The sequence below is a fragment of the Symphodus melops genome (genome assembly GCF_947650265.1).
Source record: "Symphodus melops genome assembly, chromosome: 2".
Classification (NCBI taxonomy): Eukaryota; Metazoa; Chordata; class Actinopteri; order Labriformes; family Labridae; genus Symphodus; species Symphodus melops.
The window spans coordinates 1,834,833-1,857,496 of record NC_136692.1 but is presented as its reverse complement, the minus strand read 5'-3'; the positions used below and the strand labels follow the sequence as shown (position 1 = coordinate 1,857,496).

General features: G+C 48.8%; 1 protein-coding gene and 1 long non-coding RNA gene across 2 annotated transcripts; both read right to left on the bottom strand.

Moving 5' to 3' along the window:
• Window positions 1-90: 90 nt before the first annotated feature.
• On the bottom strand, window positions 91-1,482 carry LOC306820298. The gene is made up of 3 exons (XR_013778657.1): window positions 1,178-1,482; window positions 975-1,139; window positions 91-700 (listed from the first exon to the last, which is right to left on the bottom strand). It is a non-coding gene; the product is annotated as an uncharacterized lncRNA (long non-coding RNA).
• Window positions 1,483-2,455: 973 nt separating this feature from the next.
• Window positions 2,456-22,618, bottom strand: LOC306820283 (myosin-9-like). The gene is made up of 43 exons (XM_079338099.1): window positions 22,481-22,618; window positions 17,429-17,619; window positions 17,195-17,335; window positions 16,949-17,105; window positions 16,738-16,765; window positions 16,420-16,513; window positions 16,076-16,096; window positions 15,353-15,445; window positions 14,838-14,901; window positions 14,624-14,722; window positions 13,880-14,023; window positions 13,690-13,785; window positions 13,516-13,592; window positions 13,223-13,417; window positions 12,852-13,025; window positions 12,555-12,728; window positions 11,859-11,973; window positions 11,501-11,691; window positions 11,296-11,417; window positions 10,994-11,063; window positions 10,740-10,900; window positions 10,320-10,428; window positions 10,090-10,221; window positions 9,385-9,591; window positions 9,161-9,298; window positions 8,936-9,059; window positions 8,618-8,789; window positions 8,315-8,527; window positions 8,083-8,227; window positions 7,780-7,986; window positions 7,599-7,703; window positions 7,339-7,491; window positions 6,990-7,238; window positions 6,653-6,865; window positions 5,921-6,133; window positions 5,668-5,829; window positions 5,182-5,310; window positions 4,821-4,909; window positions 4,601-4,724; window positions 4,260-4,468; window positions 3,583-3,691; window positions 3,264-3,436; window positions 2,456-3,116 (listed from the first exon to the last, which is right to left on the bottom strand). The coding sequence occupies exons 2-43, from the start codon at window positions 17,612-17,614 to the stop codon at window positions 3,008-3,010; spliced, it is 5,886 nt and encodes a 1,961-aa protein (XP_079194225.1). The 5' UTR covers window positions 17,615-17,619; window positions 22,481-22,618; the 3' UTR covers window positions 2,456-3,007.
• Window positions 22,619-22,664: the final 46 nt, after the last annotated feature.

Sequence of the window (22,664 nt, the reverse complement as noted above, 5' to 3'; positions counted from 1 at the left end):
GGACAGTTTTGATGCCTAGCGATGGCGGTCACCATATTGGAAATGTAAAAACTACTTTTCGGTCGACTGAGCGACAGACAAGGATCCAGGACTGCTGGTGCTGCTATGAGCTCCTCTCGTTGTCCTGATCTGTAAATCATCATCTGCCATCAGATCTGACTGGGAGCTCCCGAGGTCGTCTCCTCGGGATCGTTGCTGCTGTTGACCCACCTCGTCTCTGCGACCTCACGGGTGCAGAGTTTGACCCAGAGGAGTAACTCATTTCTTGTATACTGCTATTAGATGCCTTCAATAAAGTATGTATCACGTCTGCTTTTTAAAACCAGCTGCTGAAGCTTCACCATATTTACTGCGATTCATGTTTTCGATTTTTAACCGCCTCGCTATTAATCTGTACATCCCTGATTGTCTTTGAGATATTTGATCGTGACTTCACTCGTCGACCTCGTGGTCATAAATCTCTATTTTGTTGTTTTTCTGTAAACAAATTCACCATCAGATCTGCTGCTCCAAAGTGTCTTCAGGTGATATTTTTGTTGTGCAAATAAAGATACGTGTGAATTTGACCACGTGACGTCACACAGAGTGGGTGGGTGCGCGCGCGCGCAGCCAGCTGCAGGTGACACTCTCACTCACCGACGCCAACTCCATCCTCCACCTCGACGATGAGTCGGATGAGTCCAGTTTTCTGCTGACGCTGCTGAAAGTGGGAAAAACCAGAGACTGACATTTAATAAAACCAACGAAGAAGAAAAAAAACTAAGGGAGCTAGTTCAGCTAGCTGTCAGATGCTAACGTAAAGACACCGGCTGCTTTAAAGGAGTATGGATGATTTAAAGACACTTATCTTAAATAAAGTCAGTTTAAACATCCGGTTTGAGTTATAAAGTTTGTTTTTGAGGTTTTATTAAAGTCTGCCAGGTGCATCCCTTCCGTTAGCCACCGGTGCTAGTTAGCATGCTAGCTGCACTCACCTGACTGTGAAGTGTCGTTAAGGGCTCATGAAAGCGATGAACGAACCTGTCAGCTTCAGAAACGCCATGTTTCACACTTTGTTTATCGATCTATCGGATTCTATGGGTTAGCTAACAACTTTTAATGTCTTTATTATGACACTTCGGCTAACCAGCTAGCCTAGCCTAACTGTCAGACACTTCGGCTAACCAGCTAGCCTAGCCTAACTGTCAGTACGTGTCCTTTAAAACGATATAAACCGTCTTTACGTAGACCGTGAGATGATGTGAGTCTCTTAAAGAAGCTTTTATCGCGGTGTTTCAGCTCACACAACAATAAAAAACGCGTCCTCTGCTTCTTGTTTTGCTGCTGCGACTGTTTCCGGCTAGCAGAGTAGGTTCACCTCCAAGTGACGTCACGCGGTGAAATGTCGTCACACTCACCACGCAGATCACCACGTGCCACCATCACCACGAGGGCATTTCAAAGTGAGGGTGAATTATTGTCAGTGTGCGACACCCCCTCCTCTCCTCTGGTGGAAGAACTGTGCTCGATGTTCATCTCTCTACACACAAACTTGAGTCTGTAATAAAGTTTTCATTGATGCGTTTCTCACTGTGTCCGCTGGGTGTCGCTGCTGTCCCGTTTTTTTTTTAAATTCCTGACACTGGTAGAAACATCTTTGCACAGTTGCAGATTTCTAAAAGTCAAACCACTTTTTCCTCATTTTCATGAATGAATTAACAAATTTACAAAAATCAATTATAAAGATTAGAACTAAACAAGCTGCTGAACTAACTCAAAGTTTAAATTCATTGCTTCCAACTTAGCCTTAGCCAACTACATTTTTATTTTTATTTCTATTGTACATGCTGCTGGAACCTAAATTTCCTTGAGAGAGTCATCCCAAAAGGATCAATAAAGTTCAGTCTAAGTCTTAGCCCTCAGATATTTGTGTTTTACGTTCTATTTGTTTATGGTTTTTATTTATTTTGTTTATTTGTGTATTAAGTCTTGTTAAGTCAAGCTCGGTCTGTAACTTTCGATGTAAACTGTGATTTTTGTAATAGTCAGATTTTGATTATAAATAAAGTGGAAGGGGAAAAAAAAAAAACAATAATCTTTGCACAGTTCACTCCCAGCTAAGCATCACACATGTTGTTAAAAGGACTACTCACATGAGTCACATCTCTTGTGCATGTGTCGGTGTCAAAGTGCTTCGAGTACTCAGAAAACCAGAGAAGAAGAAAACGAGCTCAAACGCTGCACATATTTAATACTTTTTTAAATTTATTGCATTAAGGCATTTGATAAAATGTAGATAAGCATTCAAATGGCATCAATGTAACATGAAGTTTATTTGATAATACAGCGTCTGGGTATGATAGTCAAAGTGAAATCAATACAGAGGCTCGTGTGCTCGATGGAAACCACAAAGCAGAGAGCTGAGACATGACGACCCGCCACCAATAACCAGAAAAGTGTCAAATAAAAGGAAAACAGTGAAGTGAAACATCAACCACGATGACACGATGACGTTTCTTCAGATTCATTTCCTTTCTTGTGTGTGTGTGTGTGTGTGTGTGTGTGTGTTTGTGTCGGCGCTGTGCAAAGTAGGTTGAGGCGATGGTGCGAAAAGCGTGACGTACAAATAAGCAGATTAATTGTGACAACGAGTGAACATGAAACGCATCGAAACTCGTGTGTGTGCAAAAACAAGCGTTTAAAAAGTCCATCGTCTGCAGCGTCGGCACGCCAACCTCCGGTACCAATAAAACAGACCGCTATAAGAGCAGAGTGTCATCAAACAGTAAACCCACGCAAGTATAAAAATAGACCAGGAAACGTTCATTTGGTTTTTTTTTGTGGTTTTTTTATCATCGACTGAGCGGATTGTAAAGTATTAAATTAAAAGGCTACAAGATGATCGTCGAGAGGACGACAAGGCTAGAAGCAGCGCTCAGAGTAAGAGTCGTGTTTGAGGCGCTCGCCCCGCTCTTTTGTGTGTTGCACGTTGCAGCGCGCTCGTCGTCGTCGGGTTTCCGTTTTTCGTTCACTCGGCTGCAGGCTCGGGCGCTTCGATCGGCACGTCCACCTCCTCGTCGCTCTCCAGGCCGGAGCGGTTCATGGTGCGTCGGATGTTGAAAGGAAGGTCGCCCCGTCTTCAGAACAAACACAAATACCACTTCAGATAATCTAGTCAACGTTGTTATCTCGTCTTTTTCTTTAAAATGTTAAATTAAAATCTGTCAGAAGAGATGAAGTCTGAACTCCGTCACTCTCGTCTGTGAATCTAAGACGCTCCGTACCTGAGCTTGCTCTTCAAAGAGCTCACTTCACGGTTCATGAGGTCCGCTGACTCCGCAGCGTCATCCAGCTCCCTCTGCAGCTTCCTGCGGCAGGCGTTCGCTCGCGTCACCTCCTCCTCCGACTCCTCCAGCTGCCGCTTCAGCTGCCGCATTCGGCTGTTCGTCTTCTCCGCCTGCGGAGCGCCAACACGGGGGGAAAAAGGTGTAAACAACAGGAGGTAGATCGGACGACTACGTCTTTTTCCCACACGTGCAACCTTGCAGCAGGATAATAAGACGAAGCCGCGTGTGTAAAAAGGAGATTTGAGTTGAAGCTTGCCTGGTCTTTGTACTGCTCCGTGTTGCGTCGCTCATCCTCGACCAGCAGCAGCACCTCTTTCAGCTTCTTCTCCGTGCGCCTGGCGAGTCTGGACGCCTGTTGACGCTCCCTGAGAGAATCGAGAAAAGCAAATCAGAAGAGCCGTTTAAGAGATTCATGCAGAAAAAAAAAAGAAAAAAATCAATCTGCTCTAATTTTTGTAAGTGGACGTTTTTGTCTTTAATGACTCAGGAGCGTAATGAGCGAAGCACATTTTTAAAGTTGACGCTACACAAAAACTACAAATGCATCAAAGTCAATATTTTGGGAAAACCTTTGACATGTCCAAGACTGAATTAAAATAAATCCCCCAGCCACTAAAAATGTGTTGCATGGAAAATAACTCATTTTTGTGTTGTTTTTTTTTTCTTCATCAAAAATGTGTTGCCTTATATGATCAAACTGGCATTTCAAGGGTTAAACTTATAAAAATGATTGAACGTTTGGTACTTTTGAGCAGGGGGGAAGTTGTGTAAGAGATTTATGCAGAAAAAATGAGAAAAAAAAAAAAATTTGTTCTAATTTGATAGCAGTTTTTAAAGTACACATTTTTGTCCTAAACGGCTCTTTAGACTTTATTTCGAGGTGACGCCACGACACGAGCTGGTGTCTTTGGCGTCCTCGAGGTGTGCGCTCACTTTGACTCGATGTCCAGCTGCTCCTCCAGCTGGAGGATCTTGGCCTCCAGAATGCTGATGGAGGATTTGTATTTGGACTTGATGGTTCCCTCCAGCTCCTGCAGCTTCAGCTTCAGCTCCTTGTTCTGGCGATCCATCTGGGAGCGAGCGCCCTCCAAGCGCTGGGAGGTGCTGCGCTCCGACGACAGCTCCGTGGTCAGCTGCTCCGTCTGAGAGGCGAGTCACATCGAGAAGCTTATTTCAACATATCTGATCGTTGAAAATCTCCTTTTTTTAAGAATCCCAAACGTGACGACTTTCCCACTTTCATTTCCAGCTGCCACGTTTTTGCGTGTTCTTACCTGCAGCGTGGTTCTCTTCAGACGATCGTTGACCATCTCCGTGTTGAGCTGCTCTTCTTCCAGCTCCTCCTCCAGCTGGGTGATGCGAGCCTCCAGCCTCCTCTTGTCGTCCGCCATCTGAGAACTGCCGACGACAAACAAGGCAGAGGTTAGAAAAACAGAATCTGCAGCATTATTTGTGTCGGTGCAGATTGAGTTTGTTTTGAGTGTGTTTTCTTACTTCTTGGTGACGCTGTTGGTAATCTCTTCCTGGAGCTCGTCCCTCTCCATCTGAACTTGTCTTTTCAGTCTCTCAGCGGTGGCCAGTTCCTGGAGGAGCGAGAGGACACAAGAGGAGATGTGCGAGTCTTTTCACACTCTGGAGAAAGTTTCAGCCCTGAATACGATTTGACATCTTTAAAATCTTTTCTCCATGATGCCATACTTCACAAACTGCTTTCTCATCTGTCACTGACTGTAAACCGGGATACGCAGCAGTTCACGCACACGTCTTACTCTCCAACATGTGTTGCCTTTTTTAAAATCATCTGTGTGATTTTGTTTTTTAAGGGTAAAAAAAAAAGGAGGAGAAACCGTCATACCTCCTGGAAGTGCAGAGCGTCGGCCTCCATGTTCTTCAGCTTCTTCTCCGTCTCTCTGGCCCCGTTGACGGCTTCGTCTCGGGACATGCGCAGCTCGTCCAGCTCTCTCATCTGGTCTTTCATCAGGGCCTGGACCACACACACACACACACACACACACACACACACACACACACACACACACACACACACACACACACACACACACACACACACACACACACACACACACACACACACACACACACACACACACACACACACACACACACACACACACACACACACACACACACACACACACACACACACACACACACACACACACACACACACACACACACACACACACACACACACACACACACACACACACACACACACACACACACACACACACACACACACACACACAGATAGAGTAGTAAGACGTCCGATTTTGTCGATTTAAAACAAGCTTTAAAAATCTTAAATCCTTTTCTGTACCTGGAGTTTTTTCAGCTGTTTGAGCGCCTCGTCGCGTCCCTTGTTGGCAGCATCGATCTGCAGCTCGAGCTCTCCCAGGTCCAGCTCCAGTTTCTTCTTGGAAGAGAGAGCCTGAGAACGCTGCCTGCGTTCTTCCTCCAGCTCCACCTCCATCTCACGCACCTGAAAAAAAAAATAAGTAAGAGAGATGTTTCCTCAGCAGCCAGTGGTGCATTGGTGACATCTGAAGGAGCGTTGGCGTTTCCTTTGCTACCTGTTTAACCAGCTGTTTCCTCCGGTCCTCGCCCTGCTCGTCTCGGGCCTGCAGGTCTCGGTCAAACTGGGCCTTCATGGCCTGCATGTTGACCTCCAGACGCAGCTTGGCGTCCTCCGTGGCCTGCAGCTCGTCCTCCAGCTCCTCCAGCTGAACTCTCATCTCCTCCAGCTGCTGGTCCACGGCACGCTTTGACCTCTCCAGCTCGTGGACCTGCAGGCGGGGAGGTGGCATCACTGACTGTAAACAATCTGGACGTTGTTTCTGAGGAGGAGTTTTGAAGCCTAACGAGGATGGTTGCCATTTTGGAAATTATTTGTTTCTTAATTTTCAATGTGTCCAAAAAAAAAGAAAATGCTGAAAATTCCTGCTGCTGTTGTTCAACTCAACCACGCCCCTAATTATGCGAATGTATGACTCGCTCTTAATCTTCATAAAATCCAAAAAGGACCAATTACATCAATTATAAAAAAACAAAACAAAAAAACATGTAATTATATAGAAATCTGACCAAATCTGTTTTTGTACCCGACTGTAAAATTATTTTTTAATGTGGATTTTTGTCTTCTGCAGCCAGCCTCTAGTGGACACTCTGGGAACTGCAGTTTTCTGCACCTCATCCTTCCCATTATTTATACATCTAATCTATTTAAGATTTACCAATAATCCAGCCTTCATCTCTTTCGATGAATATTTAAAAGTACTTGTTTGACTCCGTGCAGACTTTCTTACACTCTTGCCGACGTCGTCCTTGGAGGAAACCAGGTCTTCCATCTCAGCTTTCAGCAGCTTATTGGCTCGATCCAGCTCGTCTTTCTGGTCCGTCATGGTCTCCAGCTCGCGGGTCAGCGTCAGCACTCGTGTGTCCTTCTCCCTGGCGTCGGCCTCGGCCCTGTCGCGCTCCTCGGCGTACTGAGTGGAAATCGTTTTCTCCTCGGCCAGCATCTGCAGAGGCCGGAGACGAAGAGAGGCATTTCTACTTCCTGTCCAAACTTGGCGTGGTTAAAGAAACGCTGCATCCGAGATTATTAAAGAAATTATCTTTGCACACAACCCACGGTCGACATACCTGGTCAAACTTCTTCTGCTTCCTCTCCAGGTTGGACACAACCTGCCTCACGTTGTCCTGGTCCACTATCAGGTCGTCCAGCTCCCGCTGTAAACGGGTCTTGGTCTTGTCCAGCTTGTCGTAGGCCGAGGTCTTCTCCTCCAGCTGCAGCATGATGCCGTCCATCTCCCGCTGGACTCGCTTGCGGCCCTCCTCTGCCCCCTCCATGTTCAAGGTCTCCTGCTCCAGCTTCTTCTTCATGTCTGCCAGCTGGAGGCACGAAAAGGAAGAACGGCAGCAGCAGGTCAGAGGAGAAACAATCAGGTAAAAGGAAACGTTCTAGTCCAGAGTGAAATGTAAAAACCCGAACCTGCGTCTGCAGACTGGAGACCTGCTTCTCCACGTTCTTCTTGCTCTCCTCCTCTTCCTCCAGCATCTCTCGCAGGCTGTTCTGCTCGTCCTCCATCTGCCGCAGGCGGGTCGACAGAGACAGCTTCTGACGAGTCTCCTCTTGGAGCAACTCCTGGAGTCAAGACAAAACGGACACGTCAGAGGGAAACTTGTGCTGATGCATGATGGGATCACGGTGCTCCGTGACCTCCGTCTCCTCGGGAGCACTAAAACGTGTACCTGAGCGTCCTGCAGCTGAGACTCCGCAGTCGAGAGGTCTTTGCAGGTTTTGATGTTTTTTCCATCGACTTCACTCAGGAGGCCGTTCACGTTCTCCAACTCCACCTGGACGCCAGATAGAGACATTTAATCTGCATGCACACACACACTCCATGAACACACTCCTGCCTCCGTACTGTACCTGCATCTTACTCAGCTTGTCGGTCACCTCCTGCCGCTGTCGCTCGCTCTCTGCCACTTTCACCTGGAGCTCCTGAACCTGGCTTTCAGCCTTCTTGCGGCGGTGCTCTGAATCTCCCTTACCTTGGCTCAGAGACTTGATCTCAATCTGCAGCTCGTTCCACTCGCTCTCCAGCGCCTGCTTGGCTTTCTCCACCGACGCCTTGTTCTGCAGGAGGAGGGGGGGGGGGGGGGGGGGCAAACACACGTGTCAGGTGTCATCCACATGTTTTGTTACGTGTTGCTGTCTGGAGCAGGTAATCACCCTCTTGGCCTGTTCCAGCTGTTCGTTCAGCTCGTCGAAGGCTTGGTTGTGTTTCTGCCTCATGTCGGCCATCTGCTGCTCGTGGGTCTTGGCCTCGTCATCCAGAGTCTTCTTCAGCTGAGCCACCTCGGACTCTCGCTTGCTCCTGGAATGATAAAAAAAAAAATCTGAGCAAAAGGAGCCTGGATGAAAAGGAGGAGCCACGAGAGCTTCAGGACCGCCGGCCTGTTACCTGAGCTCCTGCTGGGCCGCGGTGGAGTCCAGAGTGTCCTCCAGCTCCGTCTTGAGCGCCTCCAGCTCCTCGCCCAGGTCTCTGCGCTGACGCTCGGCCTTGTCGCGTGCCTGCTTCTCCATGTCCAGGTCCTCCTGCAGCTCGCTGATCTGAGACTCCAGCTCCCTGATCTTCTTCTGGGCCATGTTCTTGGCTGCAGCCTCTTCCTCGATTCTGGAGGCGAGATGAAGAGGACGGATGAGACCAACATGTGCAGGACGTTGGATTGGGTCAGAATATATATATATGGAGAGCTTCTATAACCTGGCCAGTGCAGCGAGGAGCTCCTCCTCCTTCTTGGCCAGCTGAGCTCGGAGCTCCTCGATCTGAGCCTGCAGCTCGGCGATCTGATCCCCGAGCTCCGTGGAGTCTCCCTCCAGCTTACGTCGGTTCTTCTCCAACTCCTGACGCCCTTTCTCCTCCTTTCTCAGGCGATCTGCGAGGAGGAGAAAAAAAAATCATGTTTGCACACAGACTTTTTAAACCAATGCATCCCTGCGAGCCGCCGCCTTGAATTCCTCGCTTTGCAGAAGATGGCGGTGTTCTTTTGAACGCTATCGAAGTGAATATTCAGAGACTCGCCTTCTAAATCTGTGATCATTGCTTCGTGTTTATTCTTGAGTTTCTGCAGACTTTTGGACTTCTCCTCCTCCTCCGTCAGGTTGGTGGTGTACTCCGAGATCCTCTCCTCCAGCTGCTTCTTCTCCTGCCGTCACAAACAGGAAGTGGTCAGTTTACTCGTACCTGCTCTGTTCTCGCGTCATCGCCTGGATTATTTCACATTGTTGTCGACGCGTCGCAGCAGACCTTGTTGAGCTTGTTGTTCTGGTCGTCCAGCACCATCACGTCCTCCTCCAGCTTCTTCAGCTTGGCGTCCGTCGTGACCTTCTCGATCTGAAGCTTCTGTCGGGCTGCTTCCTCCTCGTCCAGCTGCTGCTCCAGCTCCTGCACGAACGACACAAACAACTTTTAAAGTCGGGTCGTTTCTTCGTCTACGTCTGCTTCTCCCTCTCCCCGTGTTTCGTACTGACCGTGATGTTCTGCTGCATCTTCTTCCTCTCCGTGTGCATCTGCGTCGCCCTCTCCTCCTCCTCCTCCAGGCGGGACTCCATGTCTTGAAGGATGTCCTCCAGCTCCTGCTTCCTGGTGGCCAGACGGGCCCTCATCTCCTCGGCCTCGGCGCACAGCTCCGTCTCCGCCTGCAGCTGCTCCTGCAGAGCCAACTTCTCTGCACCCAGCTGGCAGAGAGAAAGAAGAAGAGGTCAGAGACGGGACAGTCCAGGAAACTGTCGACTTTCACAGAATTTAAATCAGTCAGACTTAAGTGAAGGCCGGTGTCCAGCGTGCGATATGTTCAGGCAGGAAAGCTCTTTACTACGAGCATCAACCGGAGGACGCTCGCCCTCCATATCAGACAAAAACACGGGGAAAATGATTGGCTGGTCGGAAAGAGCGCCGGCGACTTCTGACAAGTTAAAAACACATTCAAACTCCTGAACAATATAAAAAAAAAGGAAGCTCGGAGCTGCACCTTCTCTCCTCGACTGAATACAGAAGCTGGCTCGCAGAAAAAGGCGTTTGAGACGGCGACAGCTCAGCGTTCAAATCTGACATGTTGCTCATTCCTCTCTCTCTCTCTCTCTCTCTCTCTCTCTCTGTCTACAAAACTCACCGACTAAACGTCTCTGATATTGGAGACAGTTGAGGCGTCTCTGGACCCGAGTGGAGACTCTTACCTGTTGTTGTTTGGACTCAAACATTGCGAGCTGCTCCTCCGCCTGACGCTGCCGCTCCTTCACCTTCTCCAGCTCCTCCTCTTTGGCCACCATCTCCTCCTCCTGCCGAGTCACCTGCAGCAGAGGCTTCACCTGGAAGAGAAGCGCCACGAGTGAAGCTCATCTGAACACGCCGTGTGTGTGTGTGTGTGTGTGTGTGTGTGTGTATACACGTCATTGATCTGGCTCACCTTGGTGAACAGTCTCCACCACTGCCAGTTCTTGAGTTTGAGGTACGCGGCGCAGTTCCTCTGCATCACTTTCATGGCGATGAGCTGCTGCTGTCTCTTGGCGAACGCTCTGCGATCATTCAAAGACAAACAAACATCACGTTAACCTTCCCGTCATCGGGCTTCCCGCCGTCTGCTGCCCCCTAGTGGATCACATGAAGCCTGTGCTGTAGATCTACGTCGACATAGTCCAACCTCCCTGGACCTGCTGCCCCCTCTTCAGGTCCAGGAAGAGGTTTGGAAAACCTGACGTGGTCATAAAGGACTCCAGCTGCTGCAGGTGTGTAAAAACTACAATCTCCTGAAAATGGACTACAAAGAGCGCGTCCATCGCCGGGCGTGTTCTCGCCCCTTTAATAAAAACTCATTGCGTGTTCGTACTTGCGGGCCAGGTATCCTCTGCACCAGGCCTGGAAGCTGATGATGACGTCGGTGATCTTCATGTCTCGCTCCTCCTCCAGGTGAGCCAGGACGCCGGCTCTGAAGAACACTTTACTCTGCCCGATGCGGTACAGGTTCTGATCCAGCTCCAGAGCTTTGATCTGACACACACACAAAAAAAAAACCGAACTCAGCGACAAAGTCCAGCAGCTGGATTTTACGAGACCGCTCGTGTTTTGACTCATCACGCTCACCATTTTCTCACAGGCTTGTTTCCCGTCCATGAAGCCTTTCGGGATGGCGTTTGGAGTGAGGATTTCGTACCTGCAGGACAGACGAGCAGAATAAAAATCACACAAGAGGGTCGACTCTAAAAAAAACTGTAAAACCTCTGACGATGACTTTTAACTTTTGTCCATCTTGAGTTTAGATTGAGGCTGCCTTTGGAGCCTCAATCCAACTTTAGATCCTGGTCCTGAATGGTCCGGATTTCTTTGGACCAGAGAAGGGAGGAGAGCTTTGATTGAAAAGTCTGTTGTCGTGTTTTTTTGTTCACCTCTGTCTGAACTCCTGGAAGACGATGCGGTTGGGGAAGCCCTGTCTGCAGATACGAATCCCCTCCAGGACTCCGTTACACTTCAGCTGGTCCAGAACCAGATGAGCCTCCAGTTTACCCGCCTGAAGGAGAAGAAGAAGAAGAAGACATTTAATCCTGTTGTGATTTGGTTGGACTCCACCATGCAGCACTTCCTGTTCAGCACCTTCTTCTCGTGGTTGGGGATGATGCAGCGGACGAAGTTGGGGTTGGTGTTCCTGAGCGTGGTCATGAGGTTGCCCAGTTGTTCCTTGTACAGCTGACCCACGGTGCGAAACATGCCTTTGCGGGTTTTGAACGCACCGTGCATGGAGTCAGACATTCCCGCCACTTTATCCAAACCGACGATCCGGTCCACTGCGAGGACACAGATCACATTTTACGACGCATCATCAATAAAAACATGTGATTGACAGGCGGACAGTCCAGGATCAAACCCCGCCTCTCGCCTCATGACAGCTGGGACCGGCTCCAGCGCCGCCACCCAGAAAGCTTTAAGATCTGTTCAACCGGATTCGACTTACTGTCTCTCCACAGGTCTCCGATGAATTTGTCTGTGGACTGGTTGAGCAAAGAGGCGACGCACTCGTTCAGAGGATCCATGTTTTTCATCAGCCACGCGTCTGCTTTGTAGTCCACCTGCACCGGAGGAGAGCCACAGTTAGTCTGAGCTTTGGTCTGAATATAACATGAGTCAAGCAGCAGAGGAGGTTTGTGACCCTGCAGAAACCAGCTCTCTCTGAACGCTCCGTTTTGGTGTGTGTGTCTCTTTAAATGCAATAAGCCCCGCCCCTCTCTGAGTTTTCACAGTAGACGTCACTCCTTTGTGGTGAGAATAAAAATGGCGGACATGCATAAGATTTTTTTTCTCCGGGCAGGAGGTGGAGATACCAGGAGGGGATTTTTTTTTTTTTGTTTTTTTTTTTTTTAACAGAATCCCGCTGTGACATCACAAAGGGAGCACATTAGAAACGGAGCATTTTCCTCCATGTTGTCAGACTTCTGCAGAGCATAAAAACAAACGACTGGATGCATTTATTTCACGTTGTTGTTCATAATATCTCCCCTTTAAAAAACAAATATCTACCTTCACTTATCATAAGAAACCTTTCATTGTGTTTTTAATTGTTCTGCACACATTAAAACACAGGAAGTGGGAGAAGAAGAAACCCTGACTTACAAACACTTGCTGCATGATTTCTTTAAAAAGAAACGGCTACCTTTCCAGCGTAGTGGATGATACAGAAATCAACGTCGTCCTTGAGCTTCTTCGGTTTCTGGAACTTGGAGTTTGATCCCTGCTCCTGAGTCACCTTTTCCACGAAGGTTTTGTCCGTGGCTTTGGGGAACCAGCACTCCTCATCCAGCAGGGCCAGGATGCCCGGAGGCCCCGACTGCAAACAGAGAAGATCAAAAAAACTTTAAAGTTATAAACATCGACACTCGGCGAGTCGTTCCTGCAGAAGGACTCGACGTGTAAGGAGTGTGCGAGGAAGAATGAGTTGTAGACATCTTACGGTTTTCTCGATGAGGTCGATGCAGGGCTGCAGGTCCAGGCCGAAGTCGATGAAGCTCCACTCGATGCCCTCCCTCTGGTACTCCTCCTGCTCCAGGATGAACATGGTGTGGTTGAAGAGCTGCTGCAGCTTCTCGTTGGTGTAGTTGATGCACATCTGCTCGAACGAGTTCAGCTGCAGGAAGGGGAAAAAAAAAAAAAAAAAAACATTAATCTGCGACTTCCACAAAAATCCACATTTAAGAATCAAAGAGATGAAACGTGCTGCTTTACCCACAGGGGGGCGCCAGATCCTAAACAAACTGAAGTCTACCGCCCGTACAGGACCGCAGAGCGCCGACGCAGCGCTTCGTCTGATTTTTAATCCCTCACCTCAAAGATCTCAAATCCAGCGATGTCGAGGATGCCAATGAAGGAGGCGCCCTGCCTCTTGGTCTTATCCAGGGCCTTATTGATCCGCATCACCAGCCAGCGGAACATCCTCTCGTACGAGGCTTTGGCCAGAGCCTCGACCGCAAACTCCGCCTGCTCCTGAGTCTGGGCCTTCTGCACGTAGTCTCTGCCGACCTGCAGAACAGAAGCCACATCACGTCAGCGTGAGCGACACGCGGCGTCTCCATTGACGTCACATGTTAGAGTGACGTCTTCACGCCGGCGGTGCAGACCTTGATCTTGGGAGACAGGATGGCTCGCGTGAAGTCGGTCACGTTGACGCTCAGCAGGTGACACACTTTCTGGGCGGCTGAGGGCGAGAATGCGTCGGACAGGTTAGAGCGAGACAGGAAGTATGAGCGTGCATGAGGAGCGATGATGTTGGTGGTTAGAGGCGGTGTTCGTACCCGTGTCGTCGGGCATGGAGGCCTGGTCTGAGTGACGCTCTTTCTTGAAGGTCATGTTGCCCAGCTGCAGCACGGCAGAGACGACCTTCAGCAGACCTGAGGAACGAGCAGAGGAGGAGACACGCCATGAACGCCGTGCACACGTGTCGTCTTTTCATCTTCATCAGCGGCTCGATAAAAGTAAAGTTACCGTTTCGTTCTTCCTCGGGGACGCCCATGATGTTAAAGGCGTCCGTGGTCTCCGTGAACATGTCTTTGTCCTGCTGGCCGGGGATCGTCACGTTTCCGTTGGACAGGAAGCGGTACTTGCTGTAATCCTCCAGACACAACTCGGCTGGACAGAGGGACAGAGGGACAGAGAGAGAGAGAGAGAGAGAGAGAGAGAGAGAGAGAGAGAGAGAGAGACAGAGAGAGAGAGACAGAGACACAGAGAGAGAGAGAGACAAAGAGAGAGAGACAAAGAGAGAGAGACAAAGAGAGAGAGACAGAGAGACACAGAGAGAGAGAGAGAGAGAGAGAGAGACAAAGAGAGAGAGACACAGAGAGAGAGATAGAGAGAAAGAGAGAGAGAGAGACAGAGAGACAGAGAGAGAGAGACAGAGAGACAGAGAGAGAGAGACAAAGAGAGAGAGACAGAGACAGAGAGAGAGAGACAGAGAGACAGAGAGACAAAGAGAGAGAGAGAGACAGAGACAGAGACACAGAGAGACAGAGACACACAGAGAGAGAGAGAGAGAGAGAGAGAGGGAGGGAGAGAGAGAAGGATGGCGTTAAACGTTGTCGCCGGCCTGATTGAATCTAATGTTAAACTTTCCTGCTCTGTAACCAAACAGAAGAAGAAATCTGGTTTTGATGGACTAAAACGAGAAACTTCATCTCTGTGACCTTTGACCTAATTCCTGTTTTGGCTGTAATGTGATTGAAAGAGTCTCACTGCGCAGCTTGTCCCCGGCTCCCGCCAGCATGTAGTAGAAGATGTGGAAGCTTCGCTCGTCTTTGGCTTGACGAACGGCTCGAGACTTCTCCAGCAGATCTGCAAATCAGTTCAGTCAAGGACAAAACACATCGAGAAACACGCAGCGCCGTAAAAGGTCGTTACAAACTGTATCAACAATTATTCAGATTCTTTTATGTTTCAAAAAGGATGCAAGTTTCAATGTTGGCTCCAACGATGTATCCGGTGACGTCGAAGTTGATCCGGATGAATTTTCCCTACAAGAGAGGAAAAAAGCGTTTAAACCTTCAACAATCACTGGATGGTGAATTCACTTGAGCTTGTGTCTCTCTTTGTGTCTTGCCCAAGGACACGTGGCTGCAGCAGCTGGGTATCGAACCCAAGACCTTCCAAAAAGGAAAGACTACCACTGAGCCACAGCTGCCGGCTGGATTTCAATCATTAATTGGGGATTTTATCTCATTTTTAAAATCGCGTGTTTGAGACAGGGAGACAATAACAAGCGATTTTAAAATCAATGCGTCCATTTAGGACCTTCATCCAATCAGGATCAGCGGCTGACGAGGCTCGTTCCTGGAAGATTCCTGTAGAGGGAGCACCACGTAAACACAGGGAGTAAAGTTTGGGCGTTTTGTAAACAAACACGGCGACGCTCGAGGAGGTTTTTTATGACGCTTCATGATTTGTGTTTTTTCGAGTCTTTCTTACAAATCTTGAGGAGTTGTCGTTCTTGACCGTCTTGGCGTTGCCGAAGGCCTCCAGGATGGGGTTCGCCTGCAGCAGCTGTTTCTCCAGCTCGCCCTGACAGAGGACACAAAGTTAAAGAGCAAACTTCAGGCTCTGAGATCAATCCAGCACAGCCTGAACCGGAGCCACAGTATCTGTGTTAACCTGTTTTTCTATCCAAAAAAGGGACAACCTCGGGGTATGTTATTGTTGCCTAATCACCCACACCCACTCTGAATCCTGCACATTCCAGCGCACACATCCCCGCAGCACAGCAAGCCCACTCAAGTACAAAAAGAACCCTGTGAGAGCGTCCGTGTCCGTGCACACGCCTCTTTACCAAAAAACCAAATCAAGAGGAAAAAAGCAGGAGAGCCGCGACATCCCGACACATGCTGCAAAACAATCAGCAAATCCAGAGCGGCCAGATCAGACCACATGAACGCTGCTTTACGGGTTTTTATGACAAATCTCAAATAAGGTTTCTGCTCAGCTGTCGTTTCTGAAAAAGACCCCCTAGTGTTTAAAACGGGTACTGCAGTGTAAACATTACAGAGAGCAGCTTTCTGCTGCTGGAGCTTGTTAGAAACATGCAGAGGCTTTTTAGCTCGGGTACAATCACGTCTATCTGAAGCAGCTTCAGCTGGTTAGTATAGAGCTGACACTTAGTGAACAGCATGCAAACACAGTCAGAGATGAACTCACATGGGATAACACTGCACTGCCCTGGAGGAGGGAGAGAGAAGAGAGTTCAACACATTTGATACCACACACACACACACACACACACACACACACTAACACACACACACACACACACACACACGCTCCAGTGACCGCAGAGAGGTGAGGCCTGCACGTCCAGGCCTGAGACGGGAATGTGGAGTCGTCGCCTTGCAGCTCGCTCGTGTTGGGACTACATCATCAAAGTGGACCGACTACAAAAGGGGGGGGGGGGGTGTCACGAGTCCGTCGGGACCCCTCAGGAGAGAGAATCAGTCGGAGCCGAGAGAGAAGACGAACAGTGACGAGGAGGAGGATCTACTCACCTGATCTTTCTTGGATTTGAAAGAGGAGGCGATGTGGGCGAGATACTGGATCACTTTTTTGGTGTTTTCCGTTTTTCCCGCTCCTGATTCCCCGCTGTAAAATAAAAACACGGAACAAACCAGATTCAAATCAGACGTTTCAATGCGAGGCGAGAAGCCGAAGCAACACGCTAAAACCTGTCGCCCTTACAAATAAATAACTAGACACTTTATTATAAAATCAAGTTTAACTAAAATGTTCCTAAAAATAAAACAAACTAAAAATAGTGCATCCTAATGATACGTGAATGCATTTAAAAAAAACCCAGAGTGACCTACGTGCAAAGGATGGACTGGTCCTCCCGGTCTGTGCAGAAGGAGAGATTCAAAGTGAACAAACAGCAACAAAGAGCATCAAATAAAAACCACAGAAGAAGAATTCGGATGAAATAATCTTCGTGTTCGAAGACGAACGACATGGAAAGTACAATAGACACTTTGAACTTTCCAGTCAGTCCGAACGCTGAAGCTACGCTAACGGCGCTGTTACCCTGCATCATGCTCCGGTAGGCCGTGTCCGTGATGGCGTAGATGTGAGGAGGCATCTCGTGTCTCTTCTTGCCCTTGTACATGTTCACGATCTCCTCGCTGTAGATGGGCAGGTACTTGTACGGGTTGATGACCACGCAGAAAAGACCCGAGTACGTCTGAGTGGGAGACAAGCAGAGGACGGGGTCAGAGGACGAGTTACAGGAGGACGAAGAATGATAAGACGGCGAGCGCACGTTGAACCCACGTAGATGAGTCCGGAGTAGTATCGCTCCTTGAGGTTGTGCAGCACAGACGCCTCGTTCAGGCAGGTGAGCTCCGCCATGTCCTCCACCTTGTTGAACTTGGGCGGGTTCATCTTCTGAATGTCGTCCTTGTTCACCTTCACCTGAGACGGACAGAAGACGACGCGCAGCGTTAGATTTATTCAGAGACTCATAACTGGGGAAAAAAAAAACAACCCAGAAACGATTTATTTTACCTTCTTGCCCGAGTCGGTGAGCTCCACGACGCACTCGTCGCCCTGCTCCTCTTTGACCGAGCCCGCCTCAAAGCCCAGCTTCTCGGAGGGGATCCACACCAGCTTCTTGGTGGCCCAGTCGGCCTGCGCCATAGGGTTGGTCGACCCGCCGCGGTCACCGTACAGGAACTTATCTGCGTCCGTCATGTTGGCTTCAGGACAAAGAGAGAGAGAGAAAAGAGCATTTTTAAGCAAACATGACGCCATTAAAAAAAGGGAAGTTGGACTTTTCAAAAGGCGCCGTCATGTTCTTAAAGAAATCTTTTTACACATCTGAGCTTTTTTAAAATAAGCTGCATCATAAAAACAAAATTGTATTTTCGTCTGATTTCTGATGTACTGCGACATCTCCTCGAGCTGTATGAAACATGCACGTATCGACCACGGGTTACCGAATAGGCATTTTGAAGCCCAACAGCGACGGCGGCCATGTTGGAAATGCAGACTTTAATAATCAGTCCTTTAAAACGGGCAAAGAGGTGGCGTTTGACCTTAAGCCTCCTGGCCAACAGCGACACCCCGCCCACCTGACGGTCAACGAAAACACGCCGCAAGTTATGAAAATAAAAAAAAGAATAAAAAAAGAAGTTTTAACCCGAGTGCAGGGTGCATCAAGGGGGATTTTTTGCATTTGGATCCTGCCTCCAGTGGACACTTGAGGAACTGCATTTTTTTTTTCAGCTGGCTTTAACACCAAAGTTTGTTGCTTTGTTTTTGTTTTTGCAGTAATTTGTTGCCTGATTCTTAAAGGCGTGGCCTCGGAGCAGAGCGGGACAACTGCACCATGTGACCGTACAGGAAGTGTACTCAGTGATCCTCGATCATCTCTGGACAAACACTGATCAACCAACCGAGTGCAGCAGCAGCAGCTCTTTAAAGAGCAGCGATTATTGTTTCTGGAAACATCTGGATCCTCGTTCACAACTTTGAATCAGAAAATCAGGAGCAGCTCGGCCCCGCCCCCCTCAGTACGCCATGACTCATCCTCTGAATAACACAGGAAGTCAAGTACAGTTAGCGTCTATCTATCCATCTATCTATCTGTCTGTCTGGTTTGAGTTCCAGCTTGGTGTGAATGTTTGACGTGTGTGTGTGTGTGTGTGTTGTGTGTGTGTGTGTGTGTGTGGTGTACTGGTATGAGCCCACGCAGTCTGACAAACACTCTGAAGACATGTAGTTCATGAGGTAACATGAGCAGCAGCACAAGTTCAGGCAGATTAGCACCTCAGCAGCTGTTCACCGTATCATTACCCTCATGAGTCCTCCTTTCTCTTTTAACCTTGAAAAGGCTCGTGGACATGTCGGACACTCAGTCAGACCGCTTTGTAAAAACCGCACTCTCCCTGATCTTTCACCGTCAGGTTTGCACGGTGTCTCCGATGCTCCGCTCCGTTCGATCAAAGGAAGAGGCCGTCTCGTCAAACCAGTTTAAAGTTAATCCTTTTTGTGTATTCATGACCCGAGGCGCAACACAAACAAATAAGCCGCTCTCTCTCTCTCTCTCTCTCTCTTTCCACATCTCCCTCTACCTGTCCGGGCTTTATTCACACTCTGACTCACATTCCTCCCTCGACACCTCATTACCAGGAATTCCACAAATTCCTTTCTCCTGCTCCTCATCATCATCATCATCATCATCATCATCATCATCATCCACAGCCACTCTCTGTGCAAACGCAATTTCCGCTACAGGTAAAACCGATGTGCAGGTATTACACATGATGACTGTAACTCTGTTGCAGGAAGGCGGCGGCGGGGGGGGGGGGGGGGGGGTGTTATGTAAAAGTCGAGGATGCTCCGCAGCAGCCAGAGAGGACGGCAGGAATGTCAGGAGCAAGTCCGGGCAGAGAGAGAAAGAAAGAAATGTCATTATTCGTCGACCGCACCCTGAAGAAGGACTCCCCTCCCCGCCTTGTTAGAAAAGGTGAAAATATCCTGCAGCTTCATCACCTTGATTCTGCTTTCACCAGCTTCATGTTGAACCTTTTTAACGAAAGGTTCAGCGGATGATGCATCAGTGACGTTTCTACACGTCTTCATGTTTGAGCCGTAGCAGAAATGAGACGAGAGACAAGAACTAAAACAAGTGACAAGAAAGCTGAAAAAACTTGTAAGATGTACCATGTCATGCAAGAGGGTGCACGCTGGTGAGAGGAGGTTGCTGGTTTGAATGCCCTGTCTGACAGGAGCCGTCTCTGTGTGGAGTGTGCAGGTTCTCCCCGTGCATGGCGTGCGTTCTCTCCGGCTTCCTCCCACAGTCCAATCACACGCTCGCTAGCTTACCTGCTGACTCTGATCATGTCTATAAACCCCTCTATTTCAGCCCTGCTCAGAACAGGCTGTTTCTGTGTCTGTAGCTTTAAATATGTAAATGAGCTGTGTCTGGCCACGCCCCCTCTCTGGAAGGGCTCGGGTGTACTCGCTGCTTTCTGGCTCCATGTCCTATTGTTTACGGTGAGAAGGCAGACTCAGAGGGCAGAACAAACACCTAGCTGTGGGAGTGTCACCCACCTGGGGGAGGGGCTACTGCCCTTTGTGATGTCATAAAGGGGAAAATCTCCAAACGGCCTGTTTGAGCACACATTTTCTGAAAAGTGGAGCAGGCAGAAGACGCAGAGGACGGACTTTGGGTTTGTAGACAACAGGCGGTCTGATCCTGTCAGGACACGTCGTTGTGACGTCACTTTGGAAAAAAGAGAAAATACAAGTGAAGGCTGCCCGCTGCAGGGACGTCTCTTCATGACAAAAAGCAGGAAGACGTGTTTGCTAACGTTGCAATCAAATATTCTGACTTAATGCATAACCAGTTGCAAAAATTCAGTCTGTTGGACTGACGGAGCTCAAACATCTGCCTCAAAGAGAGCTTTGTGTTTTTACTGCCGAGGCTCAGAGCAGCTCGTCCGCCCAGCTGGACGACGCATGAAGCGTTTGTCTGGAGCGGTAAAGCCTGCGCGTCTTTGTGTGTGTTTACAGAGCGAGGGATAAAGGGATCAGTGCACAAGGTGTCATCTGTGTCCCTCTTAAGTTCATTATGTGCTCAGACTCTTGAAGATCAACGGGGGGGGGGGGGGGGGGGGGGGGGGGAGCGAGAGCTGCACGTCTTCTGCTTTCATCATGAAGTGTTAAAACGCTGCAGAAACAACAGCAGACTTTAAGAGACGTTTAAGGGCGTCGAAGATTCACTGATTCGTCCACCACGCAGAGGAGGAGGAGTGAGTGCATCACTCAACATGACAGACTTGTGACATGCACATGTGTGCGGGCTTGATGCCGATCCCTGCGCTAACTTCCTCAGGAAGTTGCACAAACTCAAAGTCCGCACATTTTGACACTTTGTGGTTCAAAGTGATGAGAAGATACTGCAGCCTTCATCGGCACGCCCTCACTGAGCTGAGACGTCCGAAGAGCACAGTCTGAGTGTTTCTGACTTCAGCCAGCCCGTGAGGGCGACTTTAAAGCTGGCGTGAACGCAGAGGTGCATCGAGGCCCCGCACCCAGCTGTCCTCTTCTCCGCCATCCTTTCCACTGCATCTCCTGCGCTTGGCTGCCTGTCAATCCAACCTTTTATCCTCTGCTCTTACCTAACACACACACACACACACACACACACACACACACACACACACACATAAACACAGAGCACGATCCGAGCCACCTGCAGACCGGCTCCTCGTGCCAGACTGACGGGATGAACAAAGCGGGCGCACTCAGGAGTTTTTGGGGTTAAACAGAGAATCTGTGAGCGTGTGAAGATGAGACGCAGGCAGGTGTTCACTCTTCAGTCCTTGTAGTAGAGTTGAAGTCAACGCGGCATTAACCCGAGACCCAGACCTACCCAAGACCAGAGCGCTCTAAGACCAAGACCCTAAATGTCTCTGAGAAATCCTCATCCTGTGTGCAGCAGGCGCGTCACTTCAGAGCTCAACATCAGGAAGTTTGCAACCATAACTGGGGAACAAAAAACTACAAGTGACTGAAACTCATTCAAATAAAATCCAGAATCCGCCAAGTCTGAGACTACCTCGAAAACCCGAACCGCGTCCAGATGAACCAGCACGAGGGTTCTTTTACAATCCTCATGCTGGTTCCTGGTTTATTAGAAGAAGTCCTACATTGTGATCAGCTGCAGCAGGGGGGTCGAATCACACCAGGTGTGTGAGCAGGACACCTCCGAGGCCTCCAGTGAGTTCTTGTTTTTTTATAAACTTCTGCTCACTGATGAAACTGCACAAACACTTTAGCAACGAGGTTTGTGCAACAAAGACGCAGAACAGCCTGTTTTCAAAATACAACCAAAGATCTGTTGTTTCTGTGTGTGTGTGTGTGTGTGTGTGTGTGTGTGTGTGTAAACATGTAAATTTGACAACCTGATAGCAAAACTGAGGTCTACATTTCTGCCTACAAACTTTATTCTGAAGGGATTAACAGGAAAAAAAAAAGCAGAAACGGTATTTACAAAAAAAAAACTTGTGTGAAAGCCGCATCCTCTTTTGTGACTGCTGCATGAATACTCTATATCCTGAGGACACGCGCGCGCGCGCGCACACACACACACACACGCGCGCACAGAAAGGTTCGATGAACTTTCCAAAGAGCACAGGAGGACGGATCACCTCCTGACTCGACCCCTCCTCACATTAATGCCTGACTTGAATCCACCTGTGGATGAACTGGTTGATGCTACTGGTCACACTGGTGCGGCTCGTTTGATCTTTCGCTAAGCATGATAAAGAGAAGTGAAAGAGAGGCTTGTTGTCACGCTCATAATCCCGCAGTATCGACACAGACAGGTTCAAGAAACTTCTGAGGAAAGTGGTTATTTACAATGCGCTTCTTACTGAGCATGCGCAGGTTTTAAAGTCTCTTCTTTTCTCCTGATGGGAACACCTGGTGTCTCTTTACTTTTATCCGTCTGTTTCTTCGAAGTTTCCCCCCCTCAAAATAACTCTGTGTCTGTGTCTGTGTCTCATTAAAAGCTTCAACCCGTTCAATTAAAAAGAAAAGTTAACTCACCTGTTTGGTTTTTTAGCAGCAGGCACTGAAGGTGAGTCTGGTCCGCGTCTCGGTGTCCGTGCCCTCCTCTACGTGGCCTCGTTCAGGACTCAAACGAGGAGCAGCTTTCAGGCTGCTCGGTGTGTGTGTGTGTGTGTATGTGTGTGTGTGTGTGTGTGTGGTGAAGCTGCTCCGTCAGGCGGGG